The sequence below is a fragment of the Pagrus pagrus genome (assembly GCF_965226575.1).
Source record: "Pagrus pagrus genome assembly, chromosome: 1".
In the NCBI taxonomy this organism is placed as follows: domain Eukaryota; kingdom Metazoa; phylum Chordata; class Actinopteri; order Spariformes; family Sparidae; genus Pagrus; species Pagrus pagrus.
In genome coordinates, this window is record NC_140185.1 from 32,057,004 (window position 1) to 32,082,603 (window position 25,600).

The 25,600-nt window shown below is 40.2% G+C and overlaps 2 protein-coding genes across 2 annotated transcripts in view; one reads left to right on the forward strand and one right to left on the reverse strand.

Moving 5' to 3' along the window:
- Window positions 1-25,600, reverse strand: part of LOC311259983 (meiotic recombination protein REC114-like) — a 40,271-nt gene that overhangs the window by 3,889 nt on the left and 10,782 nt on the right. The gene's annotated exons all lie outside the window — the stretch shown is intronic.
- Window positions 1-25,600, forward strand: part of LOC311259978 (neuroplastin-like) — a 29,064-nt gene that overhangs the window by 378 nt on the left and 3,086 nt on the right. Inside the window, exons 2-7 of the mRNA XM_084357445.1 lie at window positions 6-192; window positions 11,156-11,503; window positions 15,898-16,072; window positions 17,121-17,215; window positions 20,236-20,369; window positions 20,543-20,816. Of these exons, the coding sequence (XP_084213571.1) occupies window positions 117-192; window positions 11,156-11,503; window positions 15,898-16,072; window positions 17,121-17,215; window positions 20,236-20,369; window positions 20,543-20,816 (1,102 nt within the window). The 5' untranslated portion in view covers window positions 6-116. The remainder of the gene's footprint in view (window positions 1-5; window positions 193-11,155; window positions 11,504-15,897; window positions 16,073-17,120; window positions 17,216-20,235; window positions 20,370-20,542; window positions 20,817-25,600) is intronic.

Consider the following 25,600-nt stretch of genomic DNA (forward strand, 5'->3'; position numbering starts at 1 on the left):
TAAAGAACTCGGTGCGATGCTGGGCCCGTCTCTCTAGATCTTGTGATTAATACACGATTTCTTCCTCCCACATTCGTCCGACCGGAGACCCTGGTACTCTCAACCGAGCCCCGACGATGCATCCTAACGCAGTGATGCTGGCGGTGGTCCTTGTGGGGAACTTGATGCTGCCTTTCATCTCGGCTCAAAACGGTAAGACAAGCAGCAGATGTGACCGTGGCATCACTGTAAACATCGCACTGAGGGAAAGTGACTTGACTTGTGTGTGAAGACGCCCGAGCGAAATGTTTTCTAGACAGGATTTTTTTTTCCTGCGTTTAAAGCCACTACTATTAGTTTCACGCAAATCTCGACATCAAGGCCAGAGTTAAGACACGAATACATCTGATTCAATAACTGACCACACGATGTAACCTTCACGGAACCAGGAAGAAACTGACGTTGTTGTGACATTATTTTTTTTTTTCTTGCAAGGTTATTTACTGTCAGCTGGGTACAGTGAAGGTGTGTCAGTCTGCCACTTTTGGCTATGTGGTCAAATTTATTTTTTTAAAATTAGACTGAGTAGTGTTGTAGATGTGCACCTTGATGGAAGCAGCTCTGAGTATGTACACATACATGCAGCCTATGGCTAGCCTCAGGCTGCCAGTGTGCAGTTAGTTAAAGGGGGTTGGGTAGCAGAGTGTCAGGCAGGGCTAACCTGCTCTGGATGCTGATCTATTAAAATGTTATCAACACCAAACAGACTGAAGGCTCGCCCACGTTGTGTCAATACTGTAAGGCCCTTCTGTACCACAGTTGCTGGCTGCATGCATCTATTTTTTTTTTTACAAAACCACTTCACTGTTAGACCACAGTTCCTGTCATGTCAGCTTGAAACTGGATCTTTCCCCATTCAGTCTGCAGCTGCAAAACTAAAAACACACACAAGTAAAATCTTTATTTCCTTCTCTGGTTAGCAGGTCTGAGCACAAGATGTTCTCGGGTCATTACTGACGATTATTTTCATAGTGGATTAATCTGTTTTTAATCAATTAATGGTTTGGTCAATAAGATGTCAGACAACGGTGAAAAATGTTGATCAGTGTTTCCCCAGAGCCCGAGGTGACGTCCTCAAATCTGACCACAAACCAAAGGATTTTCAGTTTACTGTCATCGTGGAGGAAAGAAACCAGAACAAATCCACAGTCGAGAAGATGGAATCAGAACATGTGCAGTCTTTCTTTAAAAAAAACACAAACCAATTAATGGATAATCCAATAGCTGCAGTTAAAGTAATAGTCTGCAACTTGATCGATTCATGCAGCTCTGCTTCTTTTCCAAATATTCAAAGAAATGGTTTCAGAGATTCAGGATGTTCTTTATTTTATTTTTTTTTACTTTTTAATTTCAAAGGTTCACTGTGCATTAATCATAATAAAACTGACATGATTTGGTTTAAGTAAATGTCAGTGACATGCTGTTGGGTGTTCCAGTGATACAGCATGTCCTGACTTCAAATTCTGTTGAATCACATCACCCAGAGGGCCGCACAAATCAGGAGCCAGTCATAAAAGGAGAGCGGAATCTATATTTTTTCCATTTTTTAAATAACCTTAGGTCGCTGATATGACCGTGAAGATGTTGGTGCTTTTACACACACGTGGAATCGTTCTATTTTAGTTGGCGTTCGCAATATAATCACCACCTATACTCGTGTAATTTAAGACGCTTCCATACCCACCTGTCAACCAATGTGTTGACAAATTAATATCACTAACGCGATCCAATTCCCTTTCAGAGAGAAATAAGGAAGAGATTTACTCTACTTATAATTTTAATGCTTAATGTCCACCTAGTCTTTTTTCCGTGGGATAATCGGACACCCACCGTGCAAGACTTAATAAGACATGTATTTTGATGATAGGATGACAGGGTTGTGTAGAAGCGCGCTCCAGCACCTTTTTAAGGATTTATTTTTTGTAAATAGCTGAAATGGAAAATGTTCACAATTAGTTTAGACTAAAAAACTCAAGAAGTGTAATATACTGGAACAGCTGGTACTTTTTCTGTGTTAAACTGGGTGAAACGTAATATGGAGAAATGAAAAAAGCAGACGTAAAATCAAGATAATTTCATAAGAAAGCACAGATGCAGCCTACGTCTTCAGCCTGTGAGCAGACCAAAAAAAAAAAAAAAAACTAAAATACCACAGCAGTTATGTAACGTAATATTATCCCCTGGATTCCTTTCTTTTCTTCTTTGTTAATTTCTCGAAGGTGCTGGAAGTGTGTGCGTACACAGCGAGGCGTCCTCTGATCTCGCTATCTGGAAAATCCAATACCCAATAAGCTGCCTATTGTTTGATAAAGCTCAAGCAAAGGCATTCCAAGCACTTCCTGTGGTCTCTGGCCAGTGCCCACTGACTGAGGCCTCGTTCACACAACAGCAGCACTCACAGACACACACACACTTACAGCCAGGGGTCAGTGGGAGACAGACTGGTGCCACCCAGTCACTAAATGTGTCTGAGCCTCATCTGTTCTACTAATCTACAGACACCCTGCACTCATTACAAGTTTGATCCCAGTTGTAATAAGCTACAGTTAGTGTTTAACACCGTTGGTGATATTCTGGTGTTTGCGCACGTCGCATGGCTCCGAAAAGCCATTTTCATTTCTCTCTCACAGTTCAGATTAAGGGTAATCGGAGCATGGCCTCTTATGCAATCCTAGGTTTTTTCCTGTGATATTACAGAGTTCAGGCAGTGGCGCGGAGAGAATAATAATTATAAGTGCATGAGATGTAATCACTGTATCTGGGAAGCAGAGGGAATTCATGCCATTATTTCCTTGTATTCAGGGAAAAGTAGGCCTGCCATAGGTGGCAGGTTTCTGCGACAGATATTCGGAGGACTGTAAATAGCATCCGTCCATTCTGCCTCGTTTCTATTTTTAACCACCGAGACACAGCACTGAGAACTGTGGCTTTAAGGTCCTTTTGTGAAAGTGAATTCATTAACTCTTAATGGACGGCCTCCTTGTGCACAGCTGCACAGCCTTCTAAAGGCTCACTAGGTGGCTGTGAACTATTTAAGCCGAGAGACGATGTGATCTTTATGCAAAGAAAAGGAAAGGCTGTTGAGGAGGTGGCCGGGGCTGACCAGAGGAAGTGCATTTTGTCTTACGTAATTTCCCCCTGTGAAGCATGTAGCCTGTTTCTGCGGCCAAGGTTCTTGTTGTACTAACTTCCTGTATAAATCAAAACATACAGATCATGTCAAAACAACCTTGCGAAGAATGAGCTGACAGGATTACTGCCATGATAAAGATTAATGTTTGTTTTCTTTCATTTAACTGGTTGCTTATGACTGAGTAGACAAAACAGCAAAGGCTGGCTCTTGTTAAAGTGACACAAACGAAGTATGAAGACACAAAGTAAAGAAATATATGCTCACATGTACTGCAATGACAGTATGCAGATTTAGTGCAACATATGGCCGTTTAAATATGTTTTATGTCGCTCATGCATTATCACCAGCAGAGCATTTTGAGACGAGCATTTTACAGCTACATGCCATTCAATCAATGGATCTACTGTACATGAAGCAGCGACTTGTCCATTATGATGTTGTTGTCCAGGCTGTGGACAAAAGGTACATTTATGAGTCTGGAAAATATGCTGCAGGACTCAAGCCAGCACTTACACTGAGTCACTGCTTGCCCACTGTGAAATCTGATATGGAATGCACTGATTAGGCGCAGCATCGCACACTATAAAAACACACTGCAGCTATAGACCGATGCACAACTTTTAGGTGAGCTTTGATTTTTTAATAGCGATTTTTTCCAGGTTTTATGCTGATCGTGCATGCTGTTTTTGTGCAGTAGCACCACGCTTCACATTCATATAGTTACACACATTCACAGCTGGAAGTTCCCCAATTTAGCCTCAGCGCTGTACTACTGACTGCTCTGCTGGAACAACTCGGGTGTGCTGCACAGGGGTAGCTCAGAGACATAATGCTCAAAAGATGTTACTTTCATTTTTATTCTTCCCAGCAGTCTGTGTATTTTAACTCGTGACCTAGCAGTGACAAGGTTGCTTTTATTTTCCTTGATGCTCATGCCAGCTGATATTCAGAATACCACAGTCACAATACACAGAAAAGGATACATCAACCCCCGCAGAAAACAATTAGTAGTGGAAGAGACTCTCCTGGTGCTGTGGTTGTTCTATTTTTAGAATTTTTTGTGTTATTTCAATGATGAGAATCAGTGTCCCGTGACGCATCTGTCTCTGCGCCTCTCTGGTTTTACATCAAATTGTTTGAATTCTCCTGTATTGACCTCTGAAAGAGAAAGTAAGTGCTCTCTGGTTGTGATTAGAGGATGGGATTAGAGCATTTCTACCCAGCACAGGGTTTTTTGGGAACTAAATCTCATTAGACTGTTGCCTCTCTTCTGTGATCCGAATGACAGACTCAAGTATTACCAGAAAAATGAAAATGGTCGGCCCAGCGTCGCCTTTTTTTGGAAATTCAACTTTGTAAATGATGGCAGTATTTTGCTCCATTGCAGCGACGTCAAATAAGGTCTGTTAGTGATGTGATTAAGTCAGTGAGGTAAACTAAAACCAATATATGTACGGCTGCACATCATCGCAGCCTCTCTGACACATATTTCGCTGCACACTACATATCACACCTATAAAGCATCTTCCAGGTGCTAATGCGAATACTTCACAACTTCTACACACTGAATAGCATATTTCCTGAATGATTTGGGCCTACACTGGTTGTTTTGCATGTATCAACCAACATTATGACATATACCTCATATTACAACTGATTATCTAGCAATAAACCCTGTTGATGTGTGTAATTTATCACGGTGAACATTCAGAACAATTTATTTATGTAATAATTTCTGGGTTTTTAATTTACCAGTAGTTATGTCAAGGGCCATATAACATGCAACAACATGAATATGGCCTATTTAAATTTTTGAAAGGAGGACTTCAAGGTGTGAATTTAACCTTTAGGCCGTGTCAACTACCCTTAAACGAACAAAGCATATCTGTAAGGTTCAACATACAAAATATCAAGATACTGTGAAAGATGTGGAGACCTGAAGTACAATGACGCAGGTGTTCTCACTAATGCCAATTATGATTTGACCTTTTCTACAAACTGTGTGGGGGTGGACAAACCGAACTTGACTGACAACTCCTTCACACAAGGTATTTGCTTTTGTGGAACCTGTTAGGACTGGGCAAGTCACACCTTTATGATTATTTTTGGTATCTGGAGATCAGTGACCTTCGCACACTCCAAGGATAGGTCAACCTAATGTCAACCCAAAATGAGATCCAAATTGGCTAGAATAAATAGAAAACGATATGGGTAGCCTTTGAATTTCACTAAAAGCTGTAACAAAGTTAAATCTGCTTGATTTTGTTTTTACAATATTGGCGTAACATAAACCACAACTGCGACCACCGTCTTCCTCTAACAACAGTCAGTAAAAGATATTAAAACTTAAACTACTGTCACAACTAGGCTCTACTGTGCCATACTAATGACCCGTAAAGGCACACATCTTTCGCAATATCATGCAGGTACAACAAAGATGCACCACACATTTAAACACACACACACACACACACACACACACACACACACACACACACACACACACACACACACACACACACACACACACACACACACAAGCTGCCTAGCACATAACCAGTTCAGTGGCCCCAAGGGGGTTTCCTACTCGCTGCTTTCTCTGTCTGTGTTGTGGGATGCGGATGGGGATGGGGATCCAGGTTGTAGGAAGGCAGCTGACTCACTCTCAGGCTGCATGGTGGTGGTGTGTGGCTTGCTGTCAGTCCTCAGGGGAGCTCTCTTCTTTCTACCTACATCAGTGGGGTATGTAGGATGTAATGACTGTGACTTCCATGCAGCTGCGGACAGAGCTTGTCACAGGAAACTGCAGGTTATTTTGTGATAGTATTGTGCGTATGTCATACGGGAGCAAAATGAGTTAAAGCGTGTAAGCCAGACATGGCACAGTAAAATGACTTAATTATTTTGTGTTGAATAATTTCTGTTAAACCATCTACTCATAGAAATGTTTCACCTCCTGGGTTAGACTACATTCACGCCACCATAGCAACTACGCCTCTGCCCATTCAATTGTAGATGTTATGCCTTATTGTGAATTCAAATAGAGACGGCATTTGTCTTTTTGCTGTGAAGCTCTAATACATTTCAGCTAACCTCTAATATGCTTTTGAGAATACTGCATTTAGTGATGACACATCCTCTTAATTTACTATGATACTGACCAGCAATACAGCCCAACCACAGCTATGTCTGCTTGGCTAATATTTTCGTTTAGATCACGTTATCGCAGCAACACACAACAACTAGTGAAACCAGTGGGAAGGATTAGTTGAAACAGAGCATCCCTATGTTAGCTCTGCAAGCATTAGCAATTAGTCACCTTTAGCAACTTAGCAAATGGGAATACAACCCAATTTTCAGAGCAACCGTTAAAGCCTACAGACAGCAGCTATTTGATTCTCAAAAGGTAGGATATGGGTGGAGTAAACGGTGAACAAAGGCCTGATCTATACTCTAAAGGCTCTGCAGAGCCATCACCTAATCGCCAACTTGGGCTGTGCAATACAGTATATTCATATTATCTTGTTATCATGATATCAGACTATATATACTCTTAGAGTTTGGATATTGAAATATCGTGTTATGACATAAGTGTTGTCTTCTCCTGGTTTTACAGGCTGAATTTAAGTAAAGTGATGTCATTTTCTGATCTTACCATCATGGTATTTGTTCAAAAATATTGCATAAGTATTATTGTTAAAGTCACCGACTGAGCGAACCAGGATCTGCTGCATTACTCAGTTTTATATTGAAAATTAAATATCTCTATGTTTAGAATCCTGGTCAGACAGAAATACCAATTTAAAGACATCTCTGGTCATAACATACAGTCTCTACGCACTTTATATGTTTTTACACTGTTCTGCACCTCATCTGTTCACTGCACCTTATATTTTATTTTGCACTACAATTAATACTGCTTGTGTTTATATTACATTTTATATTGCTATGTTAATATGTCTAGGTTGTTATTTTTATTTTACATTTTATATTGCTATGTTAATATGTCTAGGTTGTTATTTTTATTTCACTGTGTTGTCATTCGTCTCTGTGTATAATGCTGCTGCTTCACCTTGATTTCCCAGCTTGGGATCTATTCTATTCTTTTCTATTCTATTCTATTCTATTCTATTCTATTCTATTCTATTCTATTCTATTCTATCCTCTTAGGCTCTGTGAGATAATGAAGGTCAGTTTACTGACATCTTAGACTAATATGTTGAAATAATAATCAAAGATCAATCTATAATTAAGATTTCGCTGTAAATGGACAGCAAGATGTACCCAATGTACATATAAATACATTATATAATGTGATAATGTATTATCATCGGAGCAAAAGATGGTAACAGATGAACTCTGCTCATCTTTCTCCTATAATCAAGTTGCTGAGATCTGTCCACCATCCGTTGCTCCTCTCTTTGTCACTTCATGTCTCCCAGCATGCCTTTGAAATGAATGAGTACCGGCTGGCTGCTTTGTGTTTTGTTTTCACTGCCAGTGTAAGCTCCTTGTTTAAACAACACCAAAATTGGTGTGCTCATTGGCCGAGTGTTGTCTGTAGTTTAGTTTGCTCTGTGCGTATTTCTCCACAGAGCCTGAATTTAAATGAAGTCGTCTGTTCCTTTTTTCTGATTGAATTTACCATCACCTTGGAGGACATTCCTAACTTTTTCTTTTGAAGCAGACACTATACTGTGATTATGACCGTTTATGCTTAGCTTACAATACTTATCTGTGCCACGTGCTGAGCCAATTTACTGTCATTCCTGTAATCATAGTAAAGACTGCCATAGTAAATGTTCTGTCAAATTGAAATATTGCTTTAACAGTGTAGGCGGTTAGGTTTGGATTCACCCTCTGGGATTATGTGGTGAGCTTGATGGGCCCAGATGTTTCCAGAGAAAAGAAACAAATGCTAATTACTCTGCGTATCTCTAGGCATAGCACATAGAAACACAAGTTGTAAGCACCGAATATCCACTGAAAGATCTCCTCGCAGGAACACGGAATTTTGTATTTAGTCTTTTGCTAAATACAATTTCTCATTCCCATCATCTAATTTATTTTCATATGACTGTGAGTCACAAACTGGTGTTGGGCAACAGACCTGTTACCATGGCACTAACTAAAATCTATGTATTGTTAAGTATGTGAAATATTTTGGCTGTACTTCGACAGTCTGTTTGAGTCCAGTGCAGAGAGAATAATGTTCTTAAGATATGCAAACCATGTGCTTTATATCACTATGCAAAAATGACAAAAAAAACATGTAAAAAAACATGTAAATCTTGTGAATGGTGTTTATTTTCACCTGGCCGTTAAACTTCCGATACAGTTATTTGAATGAAATGTAACTGGCTTCATTGTGGGGGTGAGCTGAATACTGCAGTTGTTTACACTCCTTCCTCAGGCTTCCACGGGCTTATCTGTTCATGTGCTTATGATACATTACTTTGAGCAGGGCAGACAGATCTGGGAGGGCCTGTAAGCTGTTGTATTTAGACACAACACATAGTCTAACACTCAAGAGACCACAGGCTCTTTGTTCCCATTTCCTCTACAACAATTCAGGGCAGAGTTAAGGCAGTTTTTTTTTTGTTTCCCAGATTTATTTAAGCACACATGGTTTACAGCTGACAGGCTGCAGGGGCAGCAGAGAACAGTGTCTGTGGACCAGGTGATTTGTCATTAGATGGGGTTCATTACGGCTGGCAGGGTATTGTTGGGCTAACTACTGATGTGGAACAGGGTCATAAATTAGGCGTATACACAGCATTGTACAGTCACAGTTGTGGTGATAATGCATATGGATCCCATTCAATATAAATTCCACTGCATTTCAGATTTGAAACGTGTTTCCTTTTCCACGTGGCAGTGAGGTAGTTAGACAAAATGGGTTTTTGTGGCCATTTTCCTAAGATTAAATGTCAGTTACGCAATGTATTACAGAAATGGATGCATATTCAGGTACTACATGTTACTTAAATGAAGTTCGTTTTGCCTTAAAAGCACAAATCCACTGTATGTAATTTTCAAAATGTCATTCAGTGACTACAGAGAAGCTGGTTGAACTATCTCATTCTGCTGTGACCACATGTGAATTTTGAAAACCTGCTCTTAAAGTCCAGCTTATCCAAAATGAAAGCTGGCTGACCTAATTTTCCAGCGTTACCAGCAAGAGCTGATATGGATGAAGAGATTAGGTTTATACCTACATACATACATACTTGCATACATACATCCAGTTACATCTATTTCTGCTATTTCTGACGGTTTCCTTGATTGCTTTTAATAGGCATTTCAAGCTTTCCGAACAAATGATGAACCATGAGAACTGGCATCAGTTTTTCAATGTAAATCTTATTCTGCAGGCGAAATATCTGTATAATGATAACAAAGAATGCAGGCTTTTAAAACTGATGTGAGCATTTTCAGTCAGTATGTAAAAAAAAAAAAAACCTGCTACATTATCACTAGCAGAGTATGTGAACCAGTGACTCTAACCCGCCCATAGGTGTGAATGTGTTCGTCCTTCTGTATGTGTTAGCCCTGTGACAGACTGGCGGCATGTGCAGGGTGTGCCCTACCTCCTAACCAATGTGTGCTTGGATAGGTTCCAGCACTCTGTGATCCTGAACAGGATAAGCAGGATTTGATTGATGGATTATAGGAAATTGGTGTGGTATATAAAAAAATGTACGGGAAACTCACACAAACTCATATCAGCGTATATACAGTCCAGTATTGACCAAATTTGGAAATTTGGTGAAGACTGAGATGAAGTCTTTCCACCTCTAAATAGCTTAAAATATGTTTATTTAACATGACATAACATAGAAAATACGTTCTAGAACAAGTTATGTGCACCTTCTGTCATTATAGCCTATTTTAGTGTTTGAAAGATGTGTGGCTTGTGCAAAACGGGTCCAGTATTTAGCTGCGTGACATTGGGGATGAAGGAATCCTTCAAATTCTGTCCTCACGTTCGCTCCTTAAGCACACCGTCTTGTTTCTAAACTGTCTCTCTTTTTATTATGAGACATTCTTCTACAACTTTGGTGGTGGCAATAACCTGATAGAACCTGACAACAATCACTATACCCAGGAATCTACATCACTGTACCTTTAGGTTCAGCAGGATTAATAACTTGAGTGACATTCATTTCTCTGACAGAGTGGTGTCTGTGAGACTTAAGCTCAAGTGGAACTACCAAGCCACTGACTCTGACTAGTCACGTGATTTTCTAAACAGCTTTTGTCATCAGGTCTGACAAATGTATGGACCGCGTGTATGTTTTTATGTCAATGGGGTCAAGTAGGAGTCGTGCCACTGATTGCTGCAACACGAGTGTATAAAAGGTTTTTGTGATTGTTCACCTACTTGACAAGGCTCTCTGATAAACAAACCTTTAAGAGGACTGATTACACTGAGTGAGTATGCACAAACAGCTCTCCCTTTCACCATATATTTAGTGTTTGTGACATTTTAGGGTAAGGTTTGCTTCACATGTACAACATTCAGTGTGCTGTAACTAATGCTGTTTGCTCAAGCATGCGAACATGAAAGGTACACTTAAAAAATCCTTTTGGACTCATCGTTATAAGGTTAAATGTGAGAGAGGGAAACAGACAAAGAGAAAGGGAAAAGAAAATACACGAGACACCAGCACTACTTGCTGGCATGGACTTTGGATTGTTGACTCTGACTTTGTCTGACAGTTGTATGGCCTCAGTGGGCCAGGGAACCTAGCGTTGAACAGACTGCATTTGGACCTTCACTAACATTTTCTTTTTCCACCTATCACTGATTTGAGGCTTGCTTCTTTCTATTTGCTTTTAATCACCATCTCTTTTGATTTCGTGTACACTAATCCTATTTAATTTCCTTCTGCATCCCTTGGCCTTTCCACACCTTCCTACTGCTCTAACCCTCTTCTACCCTTTCCTTCCCTGCCATCCCGATACACTTTTCTTCTCCAGCTGGGTTTGTGAAGTCGCCAATGTCTGAGACTAAGCTTACGGGGGACACCTTTGAGCTGTACTGCGACGTGATTGGTAACCCCACTCCGGAGATCCAGTGGTGGTATGCCGAGATCAACCGAGCTGACTCCTTCAAGCAGCTGTGGGACGGAGCCCGCAAGCGCCGGGTAACCATCAACACGGCCTACGGCGCCAATGGGGTCAGTGTGCTCGGCATCACGCGCCTCACACTGGAGGACTCTGGGACCTATGAGTGCCGGGCCAGCAACGACCCCCGGCGCAATGACCTTCGACAAAACCCTGCCATCACGTGGATCCGCGCCCAGGCCACCATTTCGGTGCTACAGAGTGAGTGGTCTATGTCCTGTAGTACCTAGATGGTGAACGAACTACCAATCCCCTGTCCTAACCACTCCAACCACGCTAACCACGCTAACACGCTAACCACGCTAGGGAAAAGCCAAATCATATTGTGTATTCATTTGCCTTTAGCAAGTTACTTTTTACAAGGATTATTGGAAACAAAATCCTAATTGTCTAAACCCTTTTTTACCCTTGGTTGTATTTTGTGTTTTGTTAATTTGGTTTTGTTTTACTGGACACTAATCCCTGTCTCTTCCAAAATCCCATGAGCATCTTGTTGTAAATGACCACAAACCCAGGAAACTTTACCCAGTCTCTATCTACATTTCCTTCTTTCTCCCCACGCCAAACTTTTGTTCTTACTGTCTCATGTGTCCTTTTACAATATTCTAATCATTAACTTTTTCTCTGTATCCTAATTTCACTCCATTTCCTATTCCTGGATTTCTTTGTGATACTTATTCCCTTAACATTATGTTGTGTCTCTTGCGTTACGTGAATTGTTTTATTTACTTCAAAGCCCTGCATGTTAAATGCAGCGGAAAAACCTAGTGGCGCTTTGAAGTAATAGTGCCTTTTGATTTGGCTTCTCACTCTGGGCACAGTGTAAATGGGACTGTAAGAAGACACAAGGAGGGATCCGATAAGGTGTAAAAGAGAGTGATTCCTGCTGTCAACTCTTTCCTGATAAAAGCAAACATTTTCTGCTTTCAAATTTACGCGTGGTAATCCAATAAAGGATAAGACCACTTGAGGGCCTTGAGTGTCTCATTTCTCGTCCAGATGAGACAAGAGATTTTACGTCTGCAAAACAGTCTCTCTGGATTTGCCTGTGCGCTGTGTAACCTTGTGCCTTCTCAGCCATTAATCGTTTGAGTGTGAATCAGTAATGACATTATATCCTTAACCCTCTGCTCTATGCACACAAACATTCAACAAAACTGAATTTCAACTGGACTCTCCTGATCTGTACATGCTTCAGTGCTCTGCCCACTGGAGCACAGGGGGATGTGGAATGTTGTTAGTCATAGTGAAGCTCTCTGAGGAGCTTAGAGGAGTTTGATCCTCGCTGGCTACTCTGATTGGACTGACAAATTTTGATTTCTGTGTGAGCACTATTTGATTAGGTGTTAGGGCTGATGCAATTGTCATTGTCAAACAATGATATGAAGGACAGCAGCTGGTCACTTCGCACATTTACACTTTCCCTACTTTTCTGCCACAGTGTTACTTATCGAATGTGCAGTTCAAGTCCTCGCTAAATATATTCTGTCATTACTGAGGAATAAATGTTCTCTGTATATACACGTGATATCCAAGATATTACATGTATATAACAGACTATACATAATAGCCCATTGATATGAATGTATAGTTTGTAGCTCGGGAAACATGCTGAAGTCCGATTGTCTTGTTTTTTGGCCTTTCGGTTGATTTAGTTTTGTGAACCGCTCTTATGGATAATATCTACAGGAGATACTTCGTTTTAACATGGATTTTTTTTGCATGTACTTAAAGTGATACTTTACCCAAATATTTTGTCTATGAAACCCCCCAAAACATTTTTGCTTCTTATTGAACATGTAGTTTGTCACTTTGGGAAATGTGCTTATATGCTTTGCTTTGCTTCTTTTTTTATTTTTTAGATCAAACATATCACTCTCATGTCTATACAATGAATATGAAGCTACAGCCAGCGGTCAGTTAAGCTTAACATAACAACTGGAAACATGCAGGATCAGGTAGCTTAGCTCTGTCCAAGGGTAAAATCTGCCTCCTTTAAACTTATTTAATTAACATTTTATATATTGTTTGTTAAATATATACAAAACCCAAGGTACTGGAGTAATTCTTGGCTGGGAGTAGTGACTTCCTAAAGCCAGGCTAGCTGCTTTACCCTGTTTGCAGTATTTATGCTAAGATAAGCTGGCTGTAGCTTCGTATTTAGTGTACAGAAATGAGAGCGTATTTATATTCTCATCTAGCTCCAAGCAAGGAAGTAAGTACTGGTAAGCATGTTTCCCAAAATGTTGCACTATTGCTCCAACAAAGAACAGCAGCTGTGGTCAGCTTTAACTCATTCGATTACCATTTGTTCCAGCAGTGACAAAACATCTATAGAAACTTCTCCAACCACACCTACAGCATTGTTGATTGTTACACAAAAATATGGCTGAGTGAGTTGCTTCTGTGTTGTTCTTCAGTTTCATCGCCCTTCGTGACACAGAGGTTTTTTATTCAGCCATATTTTGGTGAAATGGCTGTCAAAAAAAAAAAAATGGACTGCAGAGGAGTACATTATGTTGTAGGTGTGGTTTGTGAGTTTTCTGGGGATGATTTTCGTTTCTTTCCAGCATGAAATACTTTTCACATTTGGTATTTATTGTGTCCAATATGAGTTCAAGCTGAACACAGCTGGTTTTCTCTGTGAGAAAAGTAAACCTAAAATCTTTTTCAGCCACTTGTCAAGCCTACAAGGGGTGAGTGTTTCATACTCAAATACATACACATAGATTTTGTATGTAGTATCACTTGATCTGATTACATACTAGATCTCAATGGATTTTGAGTGACATGTACACTTAAAAGTAAGCACATTTTTGTGACACTTTGCTTTTTAAAACAGTTATAATAGTATGTTAAGTTTTACTGTTTGTATTGCAAAGTAACATAAATGTGTGTTGTTCCAAATTAGGAACAAGAATGTATTGAAAATTGTGTATCCTTATTAAGAATGAGTGGTTCAAACCATTTAGCTCAACCACGTGCTCAGGAGGCCCACTATTCTCTGCGTGACAGTTACTGGGACATCTCTCTGAAGATTCGCTTTTTCTATTGTCATGTGCTAGGCCTGCTTTGGCTGTGACGAGTGACATAATGCTCACTTTTATATAGACATCTTGGTAAAATGCCACAAAACGCAGCCCTACTTCGTAGTCAGTCAAATCTGGTACTTTAAATAGTACCAGATGATGTCAAGAAAAAACAGGTAACACATGTTAAAAACATAACACGAAACCCCCATGTTATGTCTGTCAGTTGATTGGATAAAATAAATGCAGCACTGTATTCGAGTACCAGCAAGAGGAAAGGGGGATCAGGTTTCACATCATCTTGACATTTTATATTTAGTTTTACTCTGATATGGCGATACATTGTCCAGCAGTTTTAGGTTGTGACAAGGTGTCCTACAAACAACCTTCTGGTGAAATTGCCTGTGGACCACTGTGCCGTGTTTGCTAAATGTTAATTTATGTACCTCATGTTTGTGTGTGTATGCATGTCTCGAAGATACTATTAATAGCACATGTGGTTCTGCTTGGTGGGGGAGAGAGAGAGATGTCAGGGGGGAGGGGAGAGATATCCTCTGAGCTATTGACTATACAGAATCGCAAGAAGAAGGTGCCATGAATGCTAACAGTCACTTGCCAGTCTCAGTAGCTCTCCTTTGCCCTCTCCTCCCTTTTGCTTTCCCTGTGGCCTTGCAGGAGCATCCAGTAGTAGGATTATGATGCTTCTTTTCTCTGCTCCTCCCCTCGGGGGCTCCATCGTTGCCATGGTTGGCCCGCCCTGGAGGAGGAGGAGGAGGAGGAGGAGGAAGAGGAGGAGGAGGAGGAGGAGGAGAGGGGGCAGGGGGCCGGTGCAGGGGAGGCTTTCTGCTCACTACTCAAGGCAGAGCAAAGGGTGCCTCGCTCTCATGTGACACCTCCTACTTCCCTGAACGTCCTTGAGAAATGGACCCTGGTATTGTTTAGTAACCTGTGTGCTTAGCTATTTAGATGGTGAAGTAATGTAGGAAGTCATTCAGCATTAATGGAAAATGTCAAAAGACTGTTCAGTGTAAATCTTCAGGCCAGATCTCCAAGTACATGGGTTTGTTTTACTTATATATTCTGATGCATGTATGCTGGCAAAGGCTAGGCCATGTTTGACAGCCCATACAGTTTCCTTTGTTACAATGAAATATTAAAATGACTCCAGTTATCAGTTACAGTAGAACTATCTGTCAAATATACTCCTGGCGACTGTATAATTGTACATTCAGAATATTCAATATATAATACAATTTTGATTAATATGTTGGTTTAAATACCAGGGAGATTTCTCTTGTACTCTTAAGGGCATTTCTACATCCAACAGTTACTTCTTATTTACTCTAAAGATAAATGCTTGACACAAGGAATCCCAGCTGTTTCATGTACTTATTATGTCTTTTGTTTATTTGCAGTGTGTACTTTTGTCTTCACTTCATAGACAGCCTCCTACACAGATTGTATAAAAACAGCATACAGCCTACAGCTACTACAGCATGTGAGGAAGCATTTGAGCAGCGTTGAGCCTCAGTTCTGTGATAAGGTTTGACTGTTTCTGTCTTCCAGAACCAAAGATCAGTGCCTCTGATCAGATCATCCTGTCAGCGGACAGCGCTAGCAAACCAGTTACCCTGCTTTGTAACCTCACCACTGCTCAAACTCCCCACGCTGAAAGCTTCTGGATGAAGAACGGGCTGGAGATCCCCAATACACGGACAGAGCAGAGGAACACAATGTACAGGTGACAAACACTTCCTCTCTACGTGTTTCTACACAGAGGAAGATACTGTACATGAACTATATGATGAGGGAGGACAATGCAGACAGTGAGTGCTTCCGGCAATGGAAAGTCGATGAGATTTCATCTAAATGTATCATGTAAAATGGACGTAACTGTAGGAGCAAAAAGCAATGTTGATGTAATTTTGCATGTTGAGGACCAGGACCTCCCTGAAACAAAGGAAGTAAGTTGTAAATAGGCCAGACCAGACACCACAGTGTTGCAGAAAATTCCTATTCTACAACACTCTATCCTCTACATCAACAGACCATATTCACACCACGGCCATCACACTCAGGGTGTGAATATGGTCTGTTACCAAGGCATTGGGATTTAGAAACAGAAGCATTGTGGTTTGTTAGCTTTTTGATTAATCAAGTAGTTGCTCGAAAAAAACAAAAACAATTTCCAACTATTTCGATTATCGATGACTCAACCCTATTCGATTGAAATATCTTCAGACTGCCTTTGACTCAGATCGGTGCTGATGTTATTCCTGGCTTTCTCACCCTTTTGATTTTGAAAAAAATGGTGCAGTAATTAAGCCTTAATCCAAATACTGAACTATACCTATGCATCTGACTAGAAAAGCAATCATCAGGGGCCTAATGTACCAACTAGTTGTTAGTTCCTGCTGTCACACAATGTAACCATTGGAGCACAAAGCTACTGTCGCCCCCGTAGACATACCACAGACTCTCCGTAGCTACAAGATAAGACCAATTGGTCACTTCCTTGTCACATCTCATCAGTGATACTCTGAAGATTACAGCTAAAATGCCTGTGGTGCCCTTCCCTGCAGAACCCAGAGCTGCTGTTATAACAGCATAATGCCAACATTTTGTCTCCCATGGCTTTATCTGCCCCTCAAGCTTTCACTGTTGTAGTCCAAACTAATTACTGGAGTTAAACTGAAATTGGTTGACTTTATTTTCTGTCCCTACTTACACTGTACGTAAGTGACTGACGAATGACAGTTATGAAATACGTGTTTTGTATTTTGCTGTAGAATCACTAAACCGCGGGCAGATGATTCTGGGGAATACATGTGTGTTTACACATTTGCCATGGCACCAAATGCAAATGCCACAATTGAAGTGAAAGGTAAGATCCCTCTGTGACATATTTCCTTTCCTGTTCAAATTCTGAAAAAGCCTTGGCTTGAAATTGAGCTTGATCTGTGGTTTTCTACTGACAGATGAAGATATAAAGGTGTCCTAGAAAAGTTAAGCACCCAAAGCTGTGTGAAGAGAGTCCTTGTTGACAAAGATGTTTGAATTCATCCAGCGCAGTGGTGATGAAGGGGGGGCGATCCGGAGGCTGTTGTCACTCTTGGCTTTCGCAGAGACAACAGCCTAGCAAAATGGACAGGCGCTGCACGTGCTCACCAAAACGTGCAAACACAAAGCCCACTAGGAGGCATCCTTAAGAGCAGTCATTCATTTATTACTTTATATCTGGATAGAGCTTATAATGATTAAAGTAAAGAAGGTTAGTGAGGACAGTTAATGTAACAGCTAGGCCGAACCAACTACTGTGTTGGTTTCATTCAAGCTGACACCAAAGCCATCGACTTGAATAAGAAATCTTCTCTGAGAAAGGGCAAGTGAAACCCTGTTCAAGAGATGCTGCCCGTGTGTAGTGCTTAAGCCAATTTGCTGTGGCATGGGTATGGTGCATACTGAGCATGCCCTCTCTCTTATTCCGCGGCTGTCTTAAAGCACTGCCTGATTGCATAACATGGGTGATGACCGTGTGCGTTCTGCTTTCACTGGATTGTGAGATGATGGGACTCATCGCCATTCAAACTGAAGTGTGCTAGCCGTCAGGAGACTGCAGGCCTGTGACTGTTGCGGCTTGCTATCTGTCCCCTGGAGAAAGAGTCAGTCTTTTAACCAAACTGATGATGCACGTTTCTGTCCTTTAAAAGGGCCTACATTCTGTGTCTGAAAAATATGTTTTGACGTCAAGAACTGCTGGATCTAAACAAAACATTTTCCTCAGTTATTAAATGCTCTTGTGATTTTCTAGAGGTGTTTGAGATCTTTTGTGACCCAGGTAGCAGGCCCACTGTTATGCTAGCCAGCCTTGCACTGCGCTTCTGGCAGCAGTTCACTGAGATCCCTCGCCTACAGTGTCCTTGGCACACTCATCCTTGCAGGACTCGGCTCAGAGGCAACAGATGGAGGGTTGTGTGATGTTGTAGGATTAAGGCTCTGAATCCGGTCCCAGCCATCTCTGTGGCAGGAGTGGAGTTTATTGTCTGTGATACTAAGCTTACCACAGATACATATTTGGTACCTCATATTTCCCAAATATTAGCAAATGTTAAGCACGTTTCTGTGCGAAAATGATTTACCCTGCATGCTGAATTTCACATATTCCTCAAGAAAAAATGAAATTATTTATTATTTTGTACAAATTCATCAAAATCAAAAAATGTCGCTGCTTTAATATAAAATGTGAAGAGCTCTCATCAAGAATTTGATTGAATGGCTCTTTACCATCTCATGTCACCTAAATTAGCCCTTTTCTATTCATTCTGACAGCTTTGACCTTGCTCCTCCTCACATGTGCCTCTCACATTCATGTGTCACTTTACCTCTGTCTAGCACACACAGATTAATGGTCGCAGTAATCGTAGTTGGGAGTGTGAAATGGAGGTTTCTGCCCATTTTAGCGCCACTCTGAGGGGTTGTCTCAGGGCTGTCAGTCACTGACATAATACAGTCAGGATGAAGCACAAATGAGCTTGGCCACTCCCCCGCGCAGGGAGCACGTGTGCACCATAATTAGAGTGGGGTGATGTCACCAAAAGAGCTCAGACCCCTCCTGCTCCATTATCCACGCACAGCTGAAAAATGCTCACTCCAGGCCTCTTCCTTATTCTGCTTAATTGCATGGAAGGAATTATTGTAAATTTGAGGATTAGTAGAAAAGGAGGAACAGCTATCTTCCTGATGCTGCACAGTTACATGGAGAGTCTCACCTTTGGAGAAGACTGTTCCTTGGATCAGTCTGACTTGGCATCTGTTGCAGTGCTTTATGACATATGCCTGAATTTATCAAATTCATAACCTTTGTGCTGCATTTTTATTACCAGTTTATTCATTAATCAGGGCCAATTCACACCGTTTTCCTTCGGCTCAACATCTCTTTTTGTGGAATTCGCTGTGGAATTATATTGAATGGGAACATCTGGCTTTCATAACATACTGATCCCCCCTCTTCCATGACCTCATTATGAATTGTATTGAAATGTTTTTATCTCTTCCTGAGTGATATTCCCCATTGCTGGGGTTTGGTGTTGGAGGATGTGCTCACAAAACATCTGCACACCCAAAATAGTACATTTTATTGAAAGCAGCAGTCCACTTTTACTCCTTGGCAAGCCTCTACTCTACTACTCTATTCTTCTAGACGCTTACCCAAGACTCTGTTTTACAATGCAGTTTTACATATACAAATTGTTCTGATATGATGATGCTGTCTATATGTTCAGCTAAACAGGTATCTACTATTTAAAAAACAATATATCTTTAATCAAGGAATGGCACAGATAATGTAATTTATTGGGAAGCATTAAAATACTGCAGCCCACATGAGGTTTTGATGGCAAAAAAATTGAAGGCTAACAATATAGAGCTTTTTGTCAGAATGATTGGGTGTGAAAACTACCTATGATAATCATAAAACAAAACAAAACCATATGAGTAGTTTGAGGAATCAAATGGAAAAGATGATTGAAATGTAGGAAACAAGATACAACACAAAATCCGTGACCCCTATGTGAGATACTGAATGAGGTAAAGATATGACTTAAACTAAGTCTAAGATTTTTAAGAGCTTACTATGCTTCTTCTTGATTGCAACAGTTTGAGATTATGAAAATATTAAAGAAAATTGAGCCGCTTCAGTGAATCAATGCCACTATAGAGAGTCTTAATTACACTCCTCTCTCTTACACAGCCATCTGAATAACACATATTATTACCGTAGCCGGAGCAGCCAATCATGCTTTCCTTATTCATGCCATCTGGTAGGAGTTAAAACGTTCCTTTGAATGCCGTACCTCTGCCAACACAGCTAATGATCAACTTTATTTATTTATTTTACCTTTCCAGCAAAACCTGACATCACTGGCCACAAGCGAAGTGAAAATAAAAACGAAGGAGAAAATGCAATGCTGTACTGCAAGTCTGTTGGTTACCCTCATCCGACCTGGACATGGCGTAAAGTCGACGGAGCTTTCTACACGGTATACGTACATCTGTAAATAAAGTATGCATATATAGAGTTTGAATAGAGGGACAGAAACAGACAGATTTATCTGCACAATATCAAAGGGCATGAGATATTTCTAGTCTTGAAGAAACATTTTTAACATGTTTTAAATGTAACTAACTTTGAACAATGGTCATTGTGTTCCAGGACATTGACAACTCCACCGGACGCTTCTTCATCACTAACAGAGACAACTACACAGAGCTCAACATACTAAACCTGGATATAAACACAGATCCTGGTAGATACGAGTGCAATGCCACAAACGTGATTGGAAACAATGCTGAGACCACTATACTACGGGTGCGCAGCCACCTGGCGCCGCTTTGGCCTTTCCTGGGTGTGCTCGCAGAAATTATAATCCTTGTAGTCATCATCGTTGTGTACGAGAAACGCAAGACGCCGGACGACATAATTGATGGTAAGAAACCTTTTTCTCTGTTTCCTGCAGTACGCCCAATTTAAAAAAGAAAACTATGAAAATTGAGATTACATTATTTATGTTCAAAGTACAACAATGCAATTTAAATCCCCTCAGACATTTAGGTTTTTTTCCCTCTGGTGTCTGATATAAAGGTGTTACAGAATTTGTTAGTACATCACCTATATCCTGTACATACTGATCTGAAATTGAGCACAAGATGTACAGTTTTAATTAAATCAGCGAAGGTTATCTGTCATATAAGATATTTCGGCAAGTACAGAAAAGACAAAGTTGTCCAAAGGGACAATAACTGTAAGGTAAAATGTCACCAAAAAAGAAGTGTATCAGAGATGTTTTCAGATGCAAGTAGACTATTGTACCAAAAGGTTGCATGTGCTCTCAGAAGAGATCTGTAGGGGTCAGCTAGCTATCAAAGACTCTCGACCTATGTGGCCAAAGGAGGAAAGAAGGACATTGTCACATGTAAGATGCATCCGAATATGACCTTCATACATGCACATTAGGTGAACAACAGAGGGCCCACAGCTAACCTTTACACAGCTAACCTATTTGTGTGCTGCTGTGCTAATGGCAATGGTAACAGCACATTTGTTTCCCATGTTGACAGCAGAATAACTGTGTTAAGCATGTGGGGTTATCAACCTGTCGCTGTAAAACATATCAGTCCGACTATATAACTTAATTGGTTACTATTCTTTTCCCTTCCCCCATCTTTCCTAATGGCAACATAATCTTAATGGGTGGTAAGTGAGAGATCCTGCATGGTTTCAGAGATTTTTTTTTTTTCCTTTTCTGTCAATGTATATGTTTTTACGAGCTTACAGTCCATCCACAAACATTATGATAACCGCTTAGATATTAACACAGTATTTTTTTTTTTTTAAAGCTGAAAGAAAAATGTCTCCATTCATTTCTCGTTCATTAGGATGAACCCATAATGTCTGATGTGTTTGTTTTGATTAAATTGTGCATCTCCAAACAGCCGTAATCTCTTACATATGAAATAACCATATGAAAAACCCAACTGGGAATTTTCTTGTGGTTAAACTTTCGACGTGTTCCTCAAATGATCGTGAGTAAAAATGCACACCTGTACGAGTATACAGCTAGCAGTCTTAATGTCGCAGCCTCAAAACTTCAGGTTTGGGAGTTGAAAATCTACTTCGGCTGTCAGCAAAAATAATTAGCACGTGCAGACGACTGAGGAACAATCCTTAATATTCAATTGTACTTTTACATGTTAAAATAAAAGTCACCAGCATGCTTCGAAAAAATTATTATTAAAAATTATTATTACCAAATGTGGCCCGTACCTAAAATAAACATGTTCAAGCATTCTATGGTACTGCCTTGAACAAACTACCATTACTCGTAGTAGGTAAGTGATAACATGATTCTTCTTTATCGATCTCATTATTACATTCCTGCTTAACTTTTCTATCTGTGTAGAAACAGAATAGGAACAAAGGCGTGCATTTGACTTAGGTGTGTAAAGGCTTGACCGTTTAATTGCTGTTTAATCTGGAACCAGCTCTCATACAGTTACATACTGGATTTCGTAGACCAAGAAAAAACCTGGGACGCCTGCTTAGGTGGTGCGACTGTTATTACAACACAGGTTATTTTCTCTCGGTGTCAAGTACATGGCATTCCTGGAATTTAAGGCCGTGTTGCGTTTCAGCATATTGCAGGTGTTTCCACCCAATTTTAATTTTACAGACAATGAAAATTAGCACTATTGCTATATTTCTTCATAATATGAAGCCACACTTTGAACTGTTTCTCAGCTGGTACTGGTTCACAATTCCCATCCTTAACACTTACTGGGCACTTTGTGGACTCAAGTGGATGGGCAGGTAGACCCAGCAAGTTTAGAATAATTAAGGCTACAAACTGCACATAGCACTTACCTATAATATTAGAACCACTTTGAAATACACTGGTACTTGCTCCATCCAACATCTACTGTACTGTTATAAATACTCAAATGTCTAGTCCTCTATTACTAGATGGCCCTTGTTTTTTCAGTGTAATCTAGCCAACACAGCTGTGATATTAGAGAGCCACTTGACAGTTAAGTGTACAAAAAACTTCAAGGGCCTCTACTCTGGTAGCCAACTGATTTTTCAACAAAAGCAGCCGCTCCCAGCTGACATGGAGTGAGCAACGGGCTACACCCTGGATAAATAACCATTCACATTGTCACTTACTGTATGGGCAATTTTAGGGTAGCCAATTAACCCACTCCCGCACATGGGGAGAACATCCAAACTTCGCACATAAAGCCAAATAAAGAAAGTACTAATTTATTTATTTCTCAAATTTCCTGTTCCTTTGTTGACTTGGTTCACATTTATTTCAACTTTCTTAGTTTCAGTATCGTGTAGTCGTGTAGTGGGCTAATGGCCCACGCTTTCAGAGGCAGTCAGAAATCAAATGATAAGAATGTGACAAGATCCTAATGTCTAAAAAGCCTCCGGCACTTCCAGTCACCAGAGCTTCTGTCCGACCTCTACTCATGTGGTTTCATCTCCTTTTCATTTTAGAATAAAACATGAACAGAAACCACAGTCGCCTCACTAATATGAATCACTCCTAAAGGGAAACTGTTGCACGCCACAGTCTATTACGGACTAAACAAATAGAGCTTCAGGGTACATTCTGCTTTTCATTTACTTACAAACAAAATAAGATTTACTCAGTCAAATGTGTAAGGAATTTTAAGCAGATAAACCTGTTTTAGGCTTCAATATCTTGAGGTGTTCATTAGATGTAGTGCTGTTTCTGTCTTCCGTTTTTTCCTCTCAACTCTGCATTATACGTTTTATCCACACTTTTAGCAATCTCACAATAAGGGGTAAGGTGACAAAGAAAATGTATTAATCATTTAAAGCTAGGGTTGTTAAGTTGTTGTAGAAGCATTTTTTGTTATATTTGTAGAAAATCCTGACAATAATCAATATATCAAATTTTCTGAGAAAAAAAAAAGATACATGTGGCTGTTGCATGCCACTAATAGGTCTATCCAATTATTTCATTAGCATTGTATAAAATGTTTCGACTGCCTATCTGCTAGTCTACCGGCCTGCTTGCGTGCACTGCGTATGATCAGAATCTTCCACAAGCTTCGGCCGGCATGGTGCAGATATATCGCTAAAGCTACGCAAGCTAGTTGTGCAAGTATAGCAGAGAAAGTGCAAGTGTGAAGATATAATAAATACATCCCTGTCATTGACTGAGAGACAGAGACCCAGGTAATGATATCCTAAACCAACAGCCAGTCGGTAGGGAAAACGGAATGGACTCACTTTATTTACAGTTTGGCAGAAAGGAAAACACACTGCAGGGAAGGAAGGCTAAGAGACGACCTGTGGCTATAGATTAAGTAGAAATCATGCAAACAACTTAACTGTAGGTCATAATATTGACTAAGGATATTTGCAGATTTTAAGTCAGTGTTACTGGTAAATCAGTTGCGTTAATTTTGGCAAATATGCTCTCAAACCACGGTGGCTCAGCCTGGCTGAAATCCAGTTTCTCTTTTCAGGTTTTCAGTCCTGCTGTTCGAGTAAAACAAATGGGGAAATGTGTCTAAATGTGCGTCTTTTGTCGATGCAGTAACGTTTATAACCTGCAAGTTAATTGTATAAATTTGGACACGCAGCCTTTTATTATGCCTGATCAGTTTTCGCTTGTCTTTACAAGAAAAAAGCCTCCGAAAATGGCACTGGAGTTACTATCTACTCAAAGTGCCGTTTCTAAAATGATAGAGCCAGCGTTATGTAGGATTTCTTAGCTCTGAGGCCAGACAGGAATATTAATCGACTAATTGTTTCAGCAGTAGTGTGGCTTTCATGTTAGTATTTGTAAGTACAACCTACACAGCAGCCTCAAACTGTCTGGCATGTTTGACAAACATGAAGCTTCTGATTATGCAGAGGCTCATAAGCCTACGAGTTTAAAGGGAGAACACATTCTGACTAAAAGTTGACTAAAATGTATGACTTTTCTTTCACTAAAACTTGACTAAGACGTTTTGAGTTTGCATCGACTAAAACTAGACTAAAACTATAAAGGATGAAAATGACTAAAATGTGATTAAAACTAACAATCATTTTCATCTTAAGACTAAGACTAAATCTCAAATAGCTGCCAAAAGTAACACTAAGCTAAGAGAGCTTGTAGTTAGCAGTGCACGTTTTTGTGTTTTGGAGGGAGATCAAGGGATGAGGGTCGGATTTTTTTACAATCTTGTCAATCTTACTGAACCAATAATACACTATTGGGGTTAACTGTGTCTTTAAGCATTGATATCTCAATCTATCTATAATCAATAATGGAATATATAAAGTATAATTTTCAGTAATTTGAATTATATCAGTTGACCATATATAACACTATTCATTTGTGACCTGTTAAAATAGTTTATTACGTGATAATTAGAATAAACAAACACTTTACTGCAATACTTGCTTCAAAAATATAAGCACACACACACATACAGCAGAGAAACCAGGCAGCTCAAGTAAGCTCTGTGCATGGCCTCTAGTTTGGTTTCATCTACCGGAAAAATGAAGCGATTAAGGTGGATTATATTTGTCATGTTTATGCCATTCAAATCAGGAATGAGGACTCCCTGCTCACGAGGCACAGCCTCTCTAAAATCTCCTTTTAGCATCCCGTATTCCCGAAGGTTTTGGCCCCTGTCTGCCTGCATTATGAATTCTGGTCTCTTGATGGCTTAGCTGTGTTTGAACACT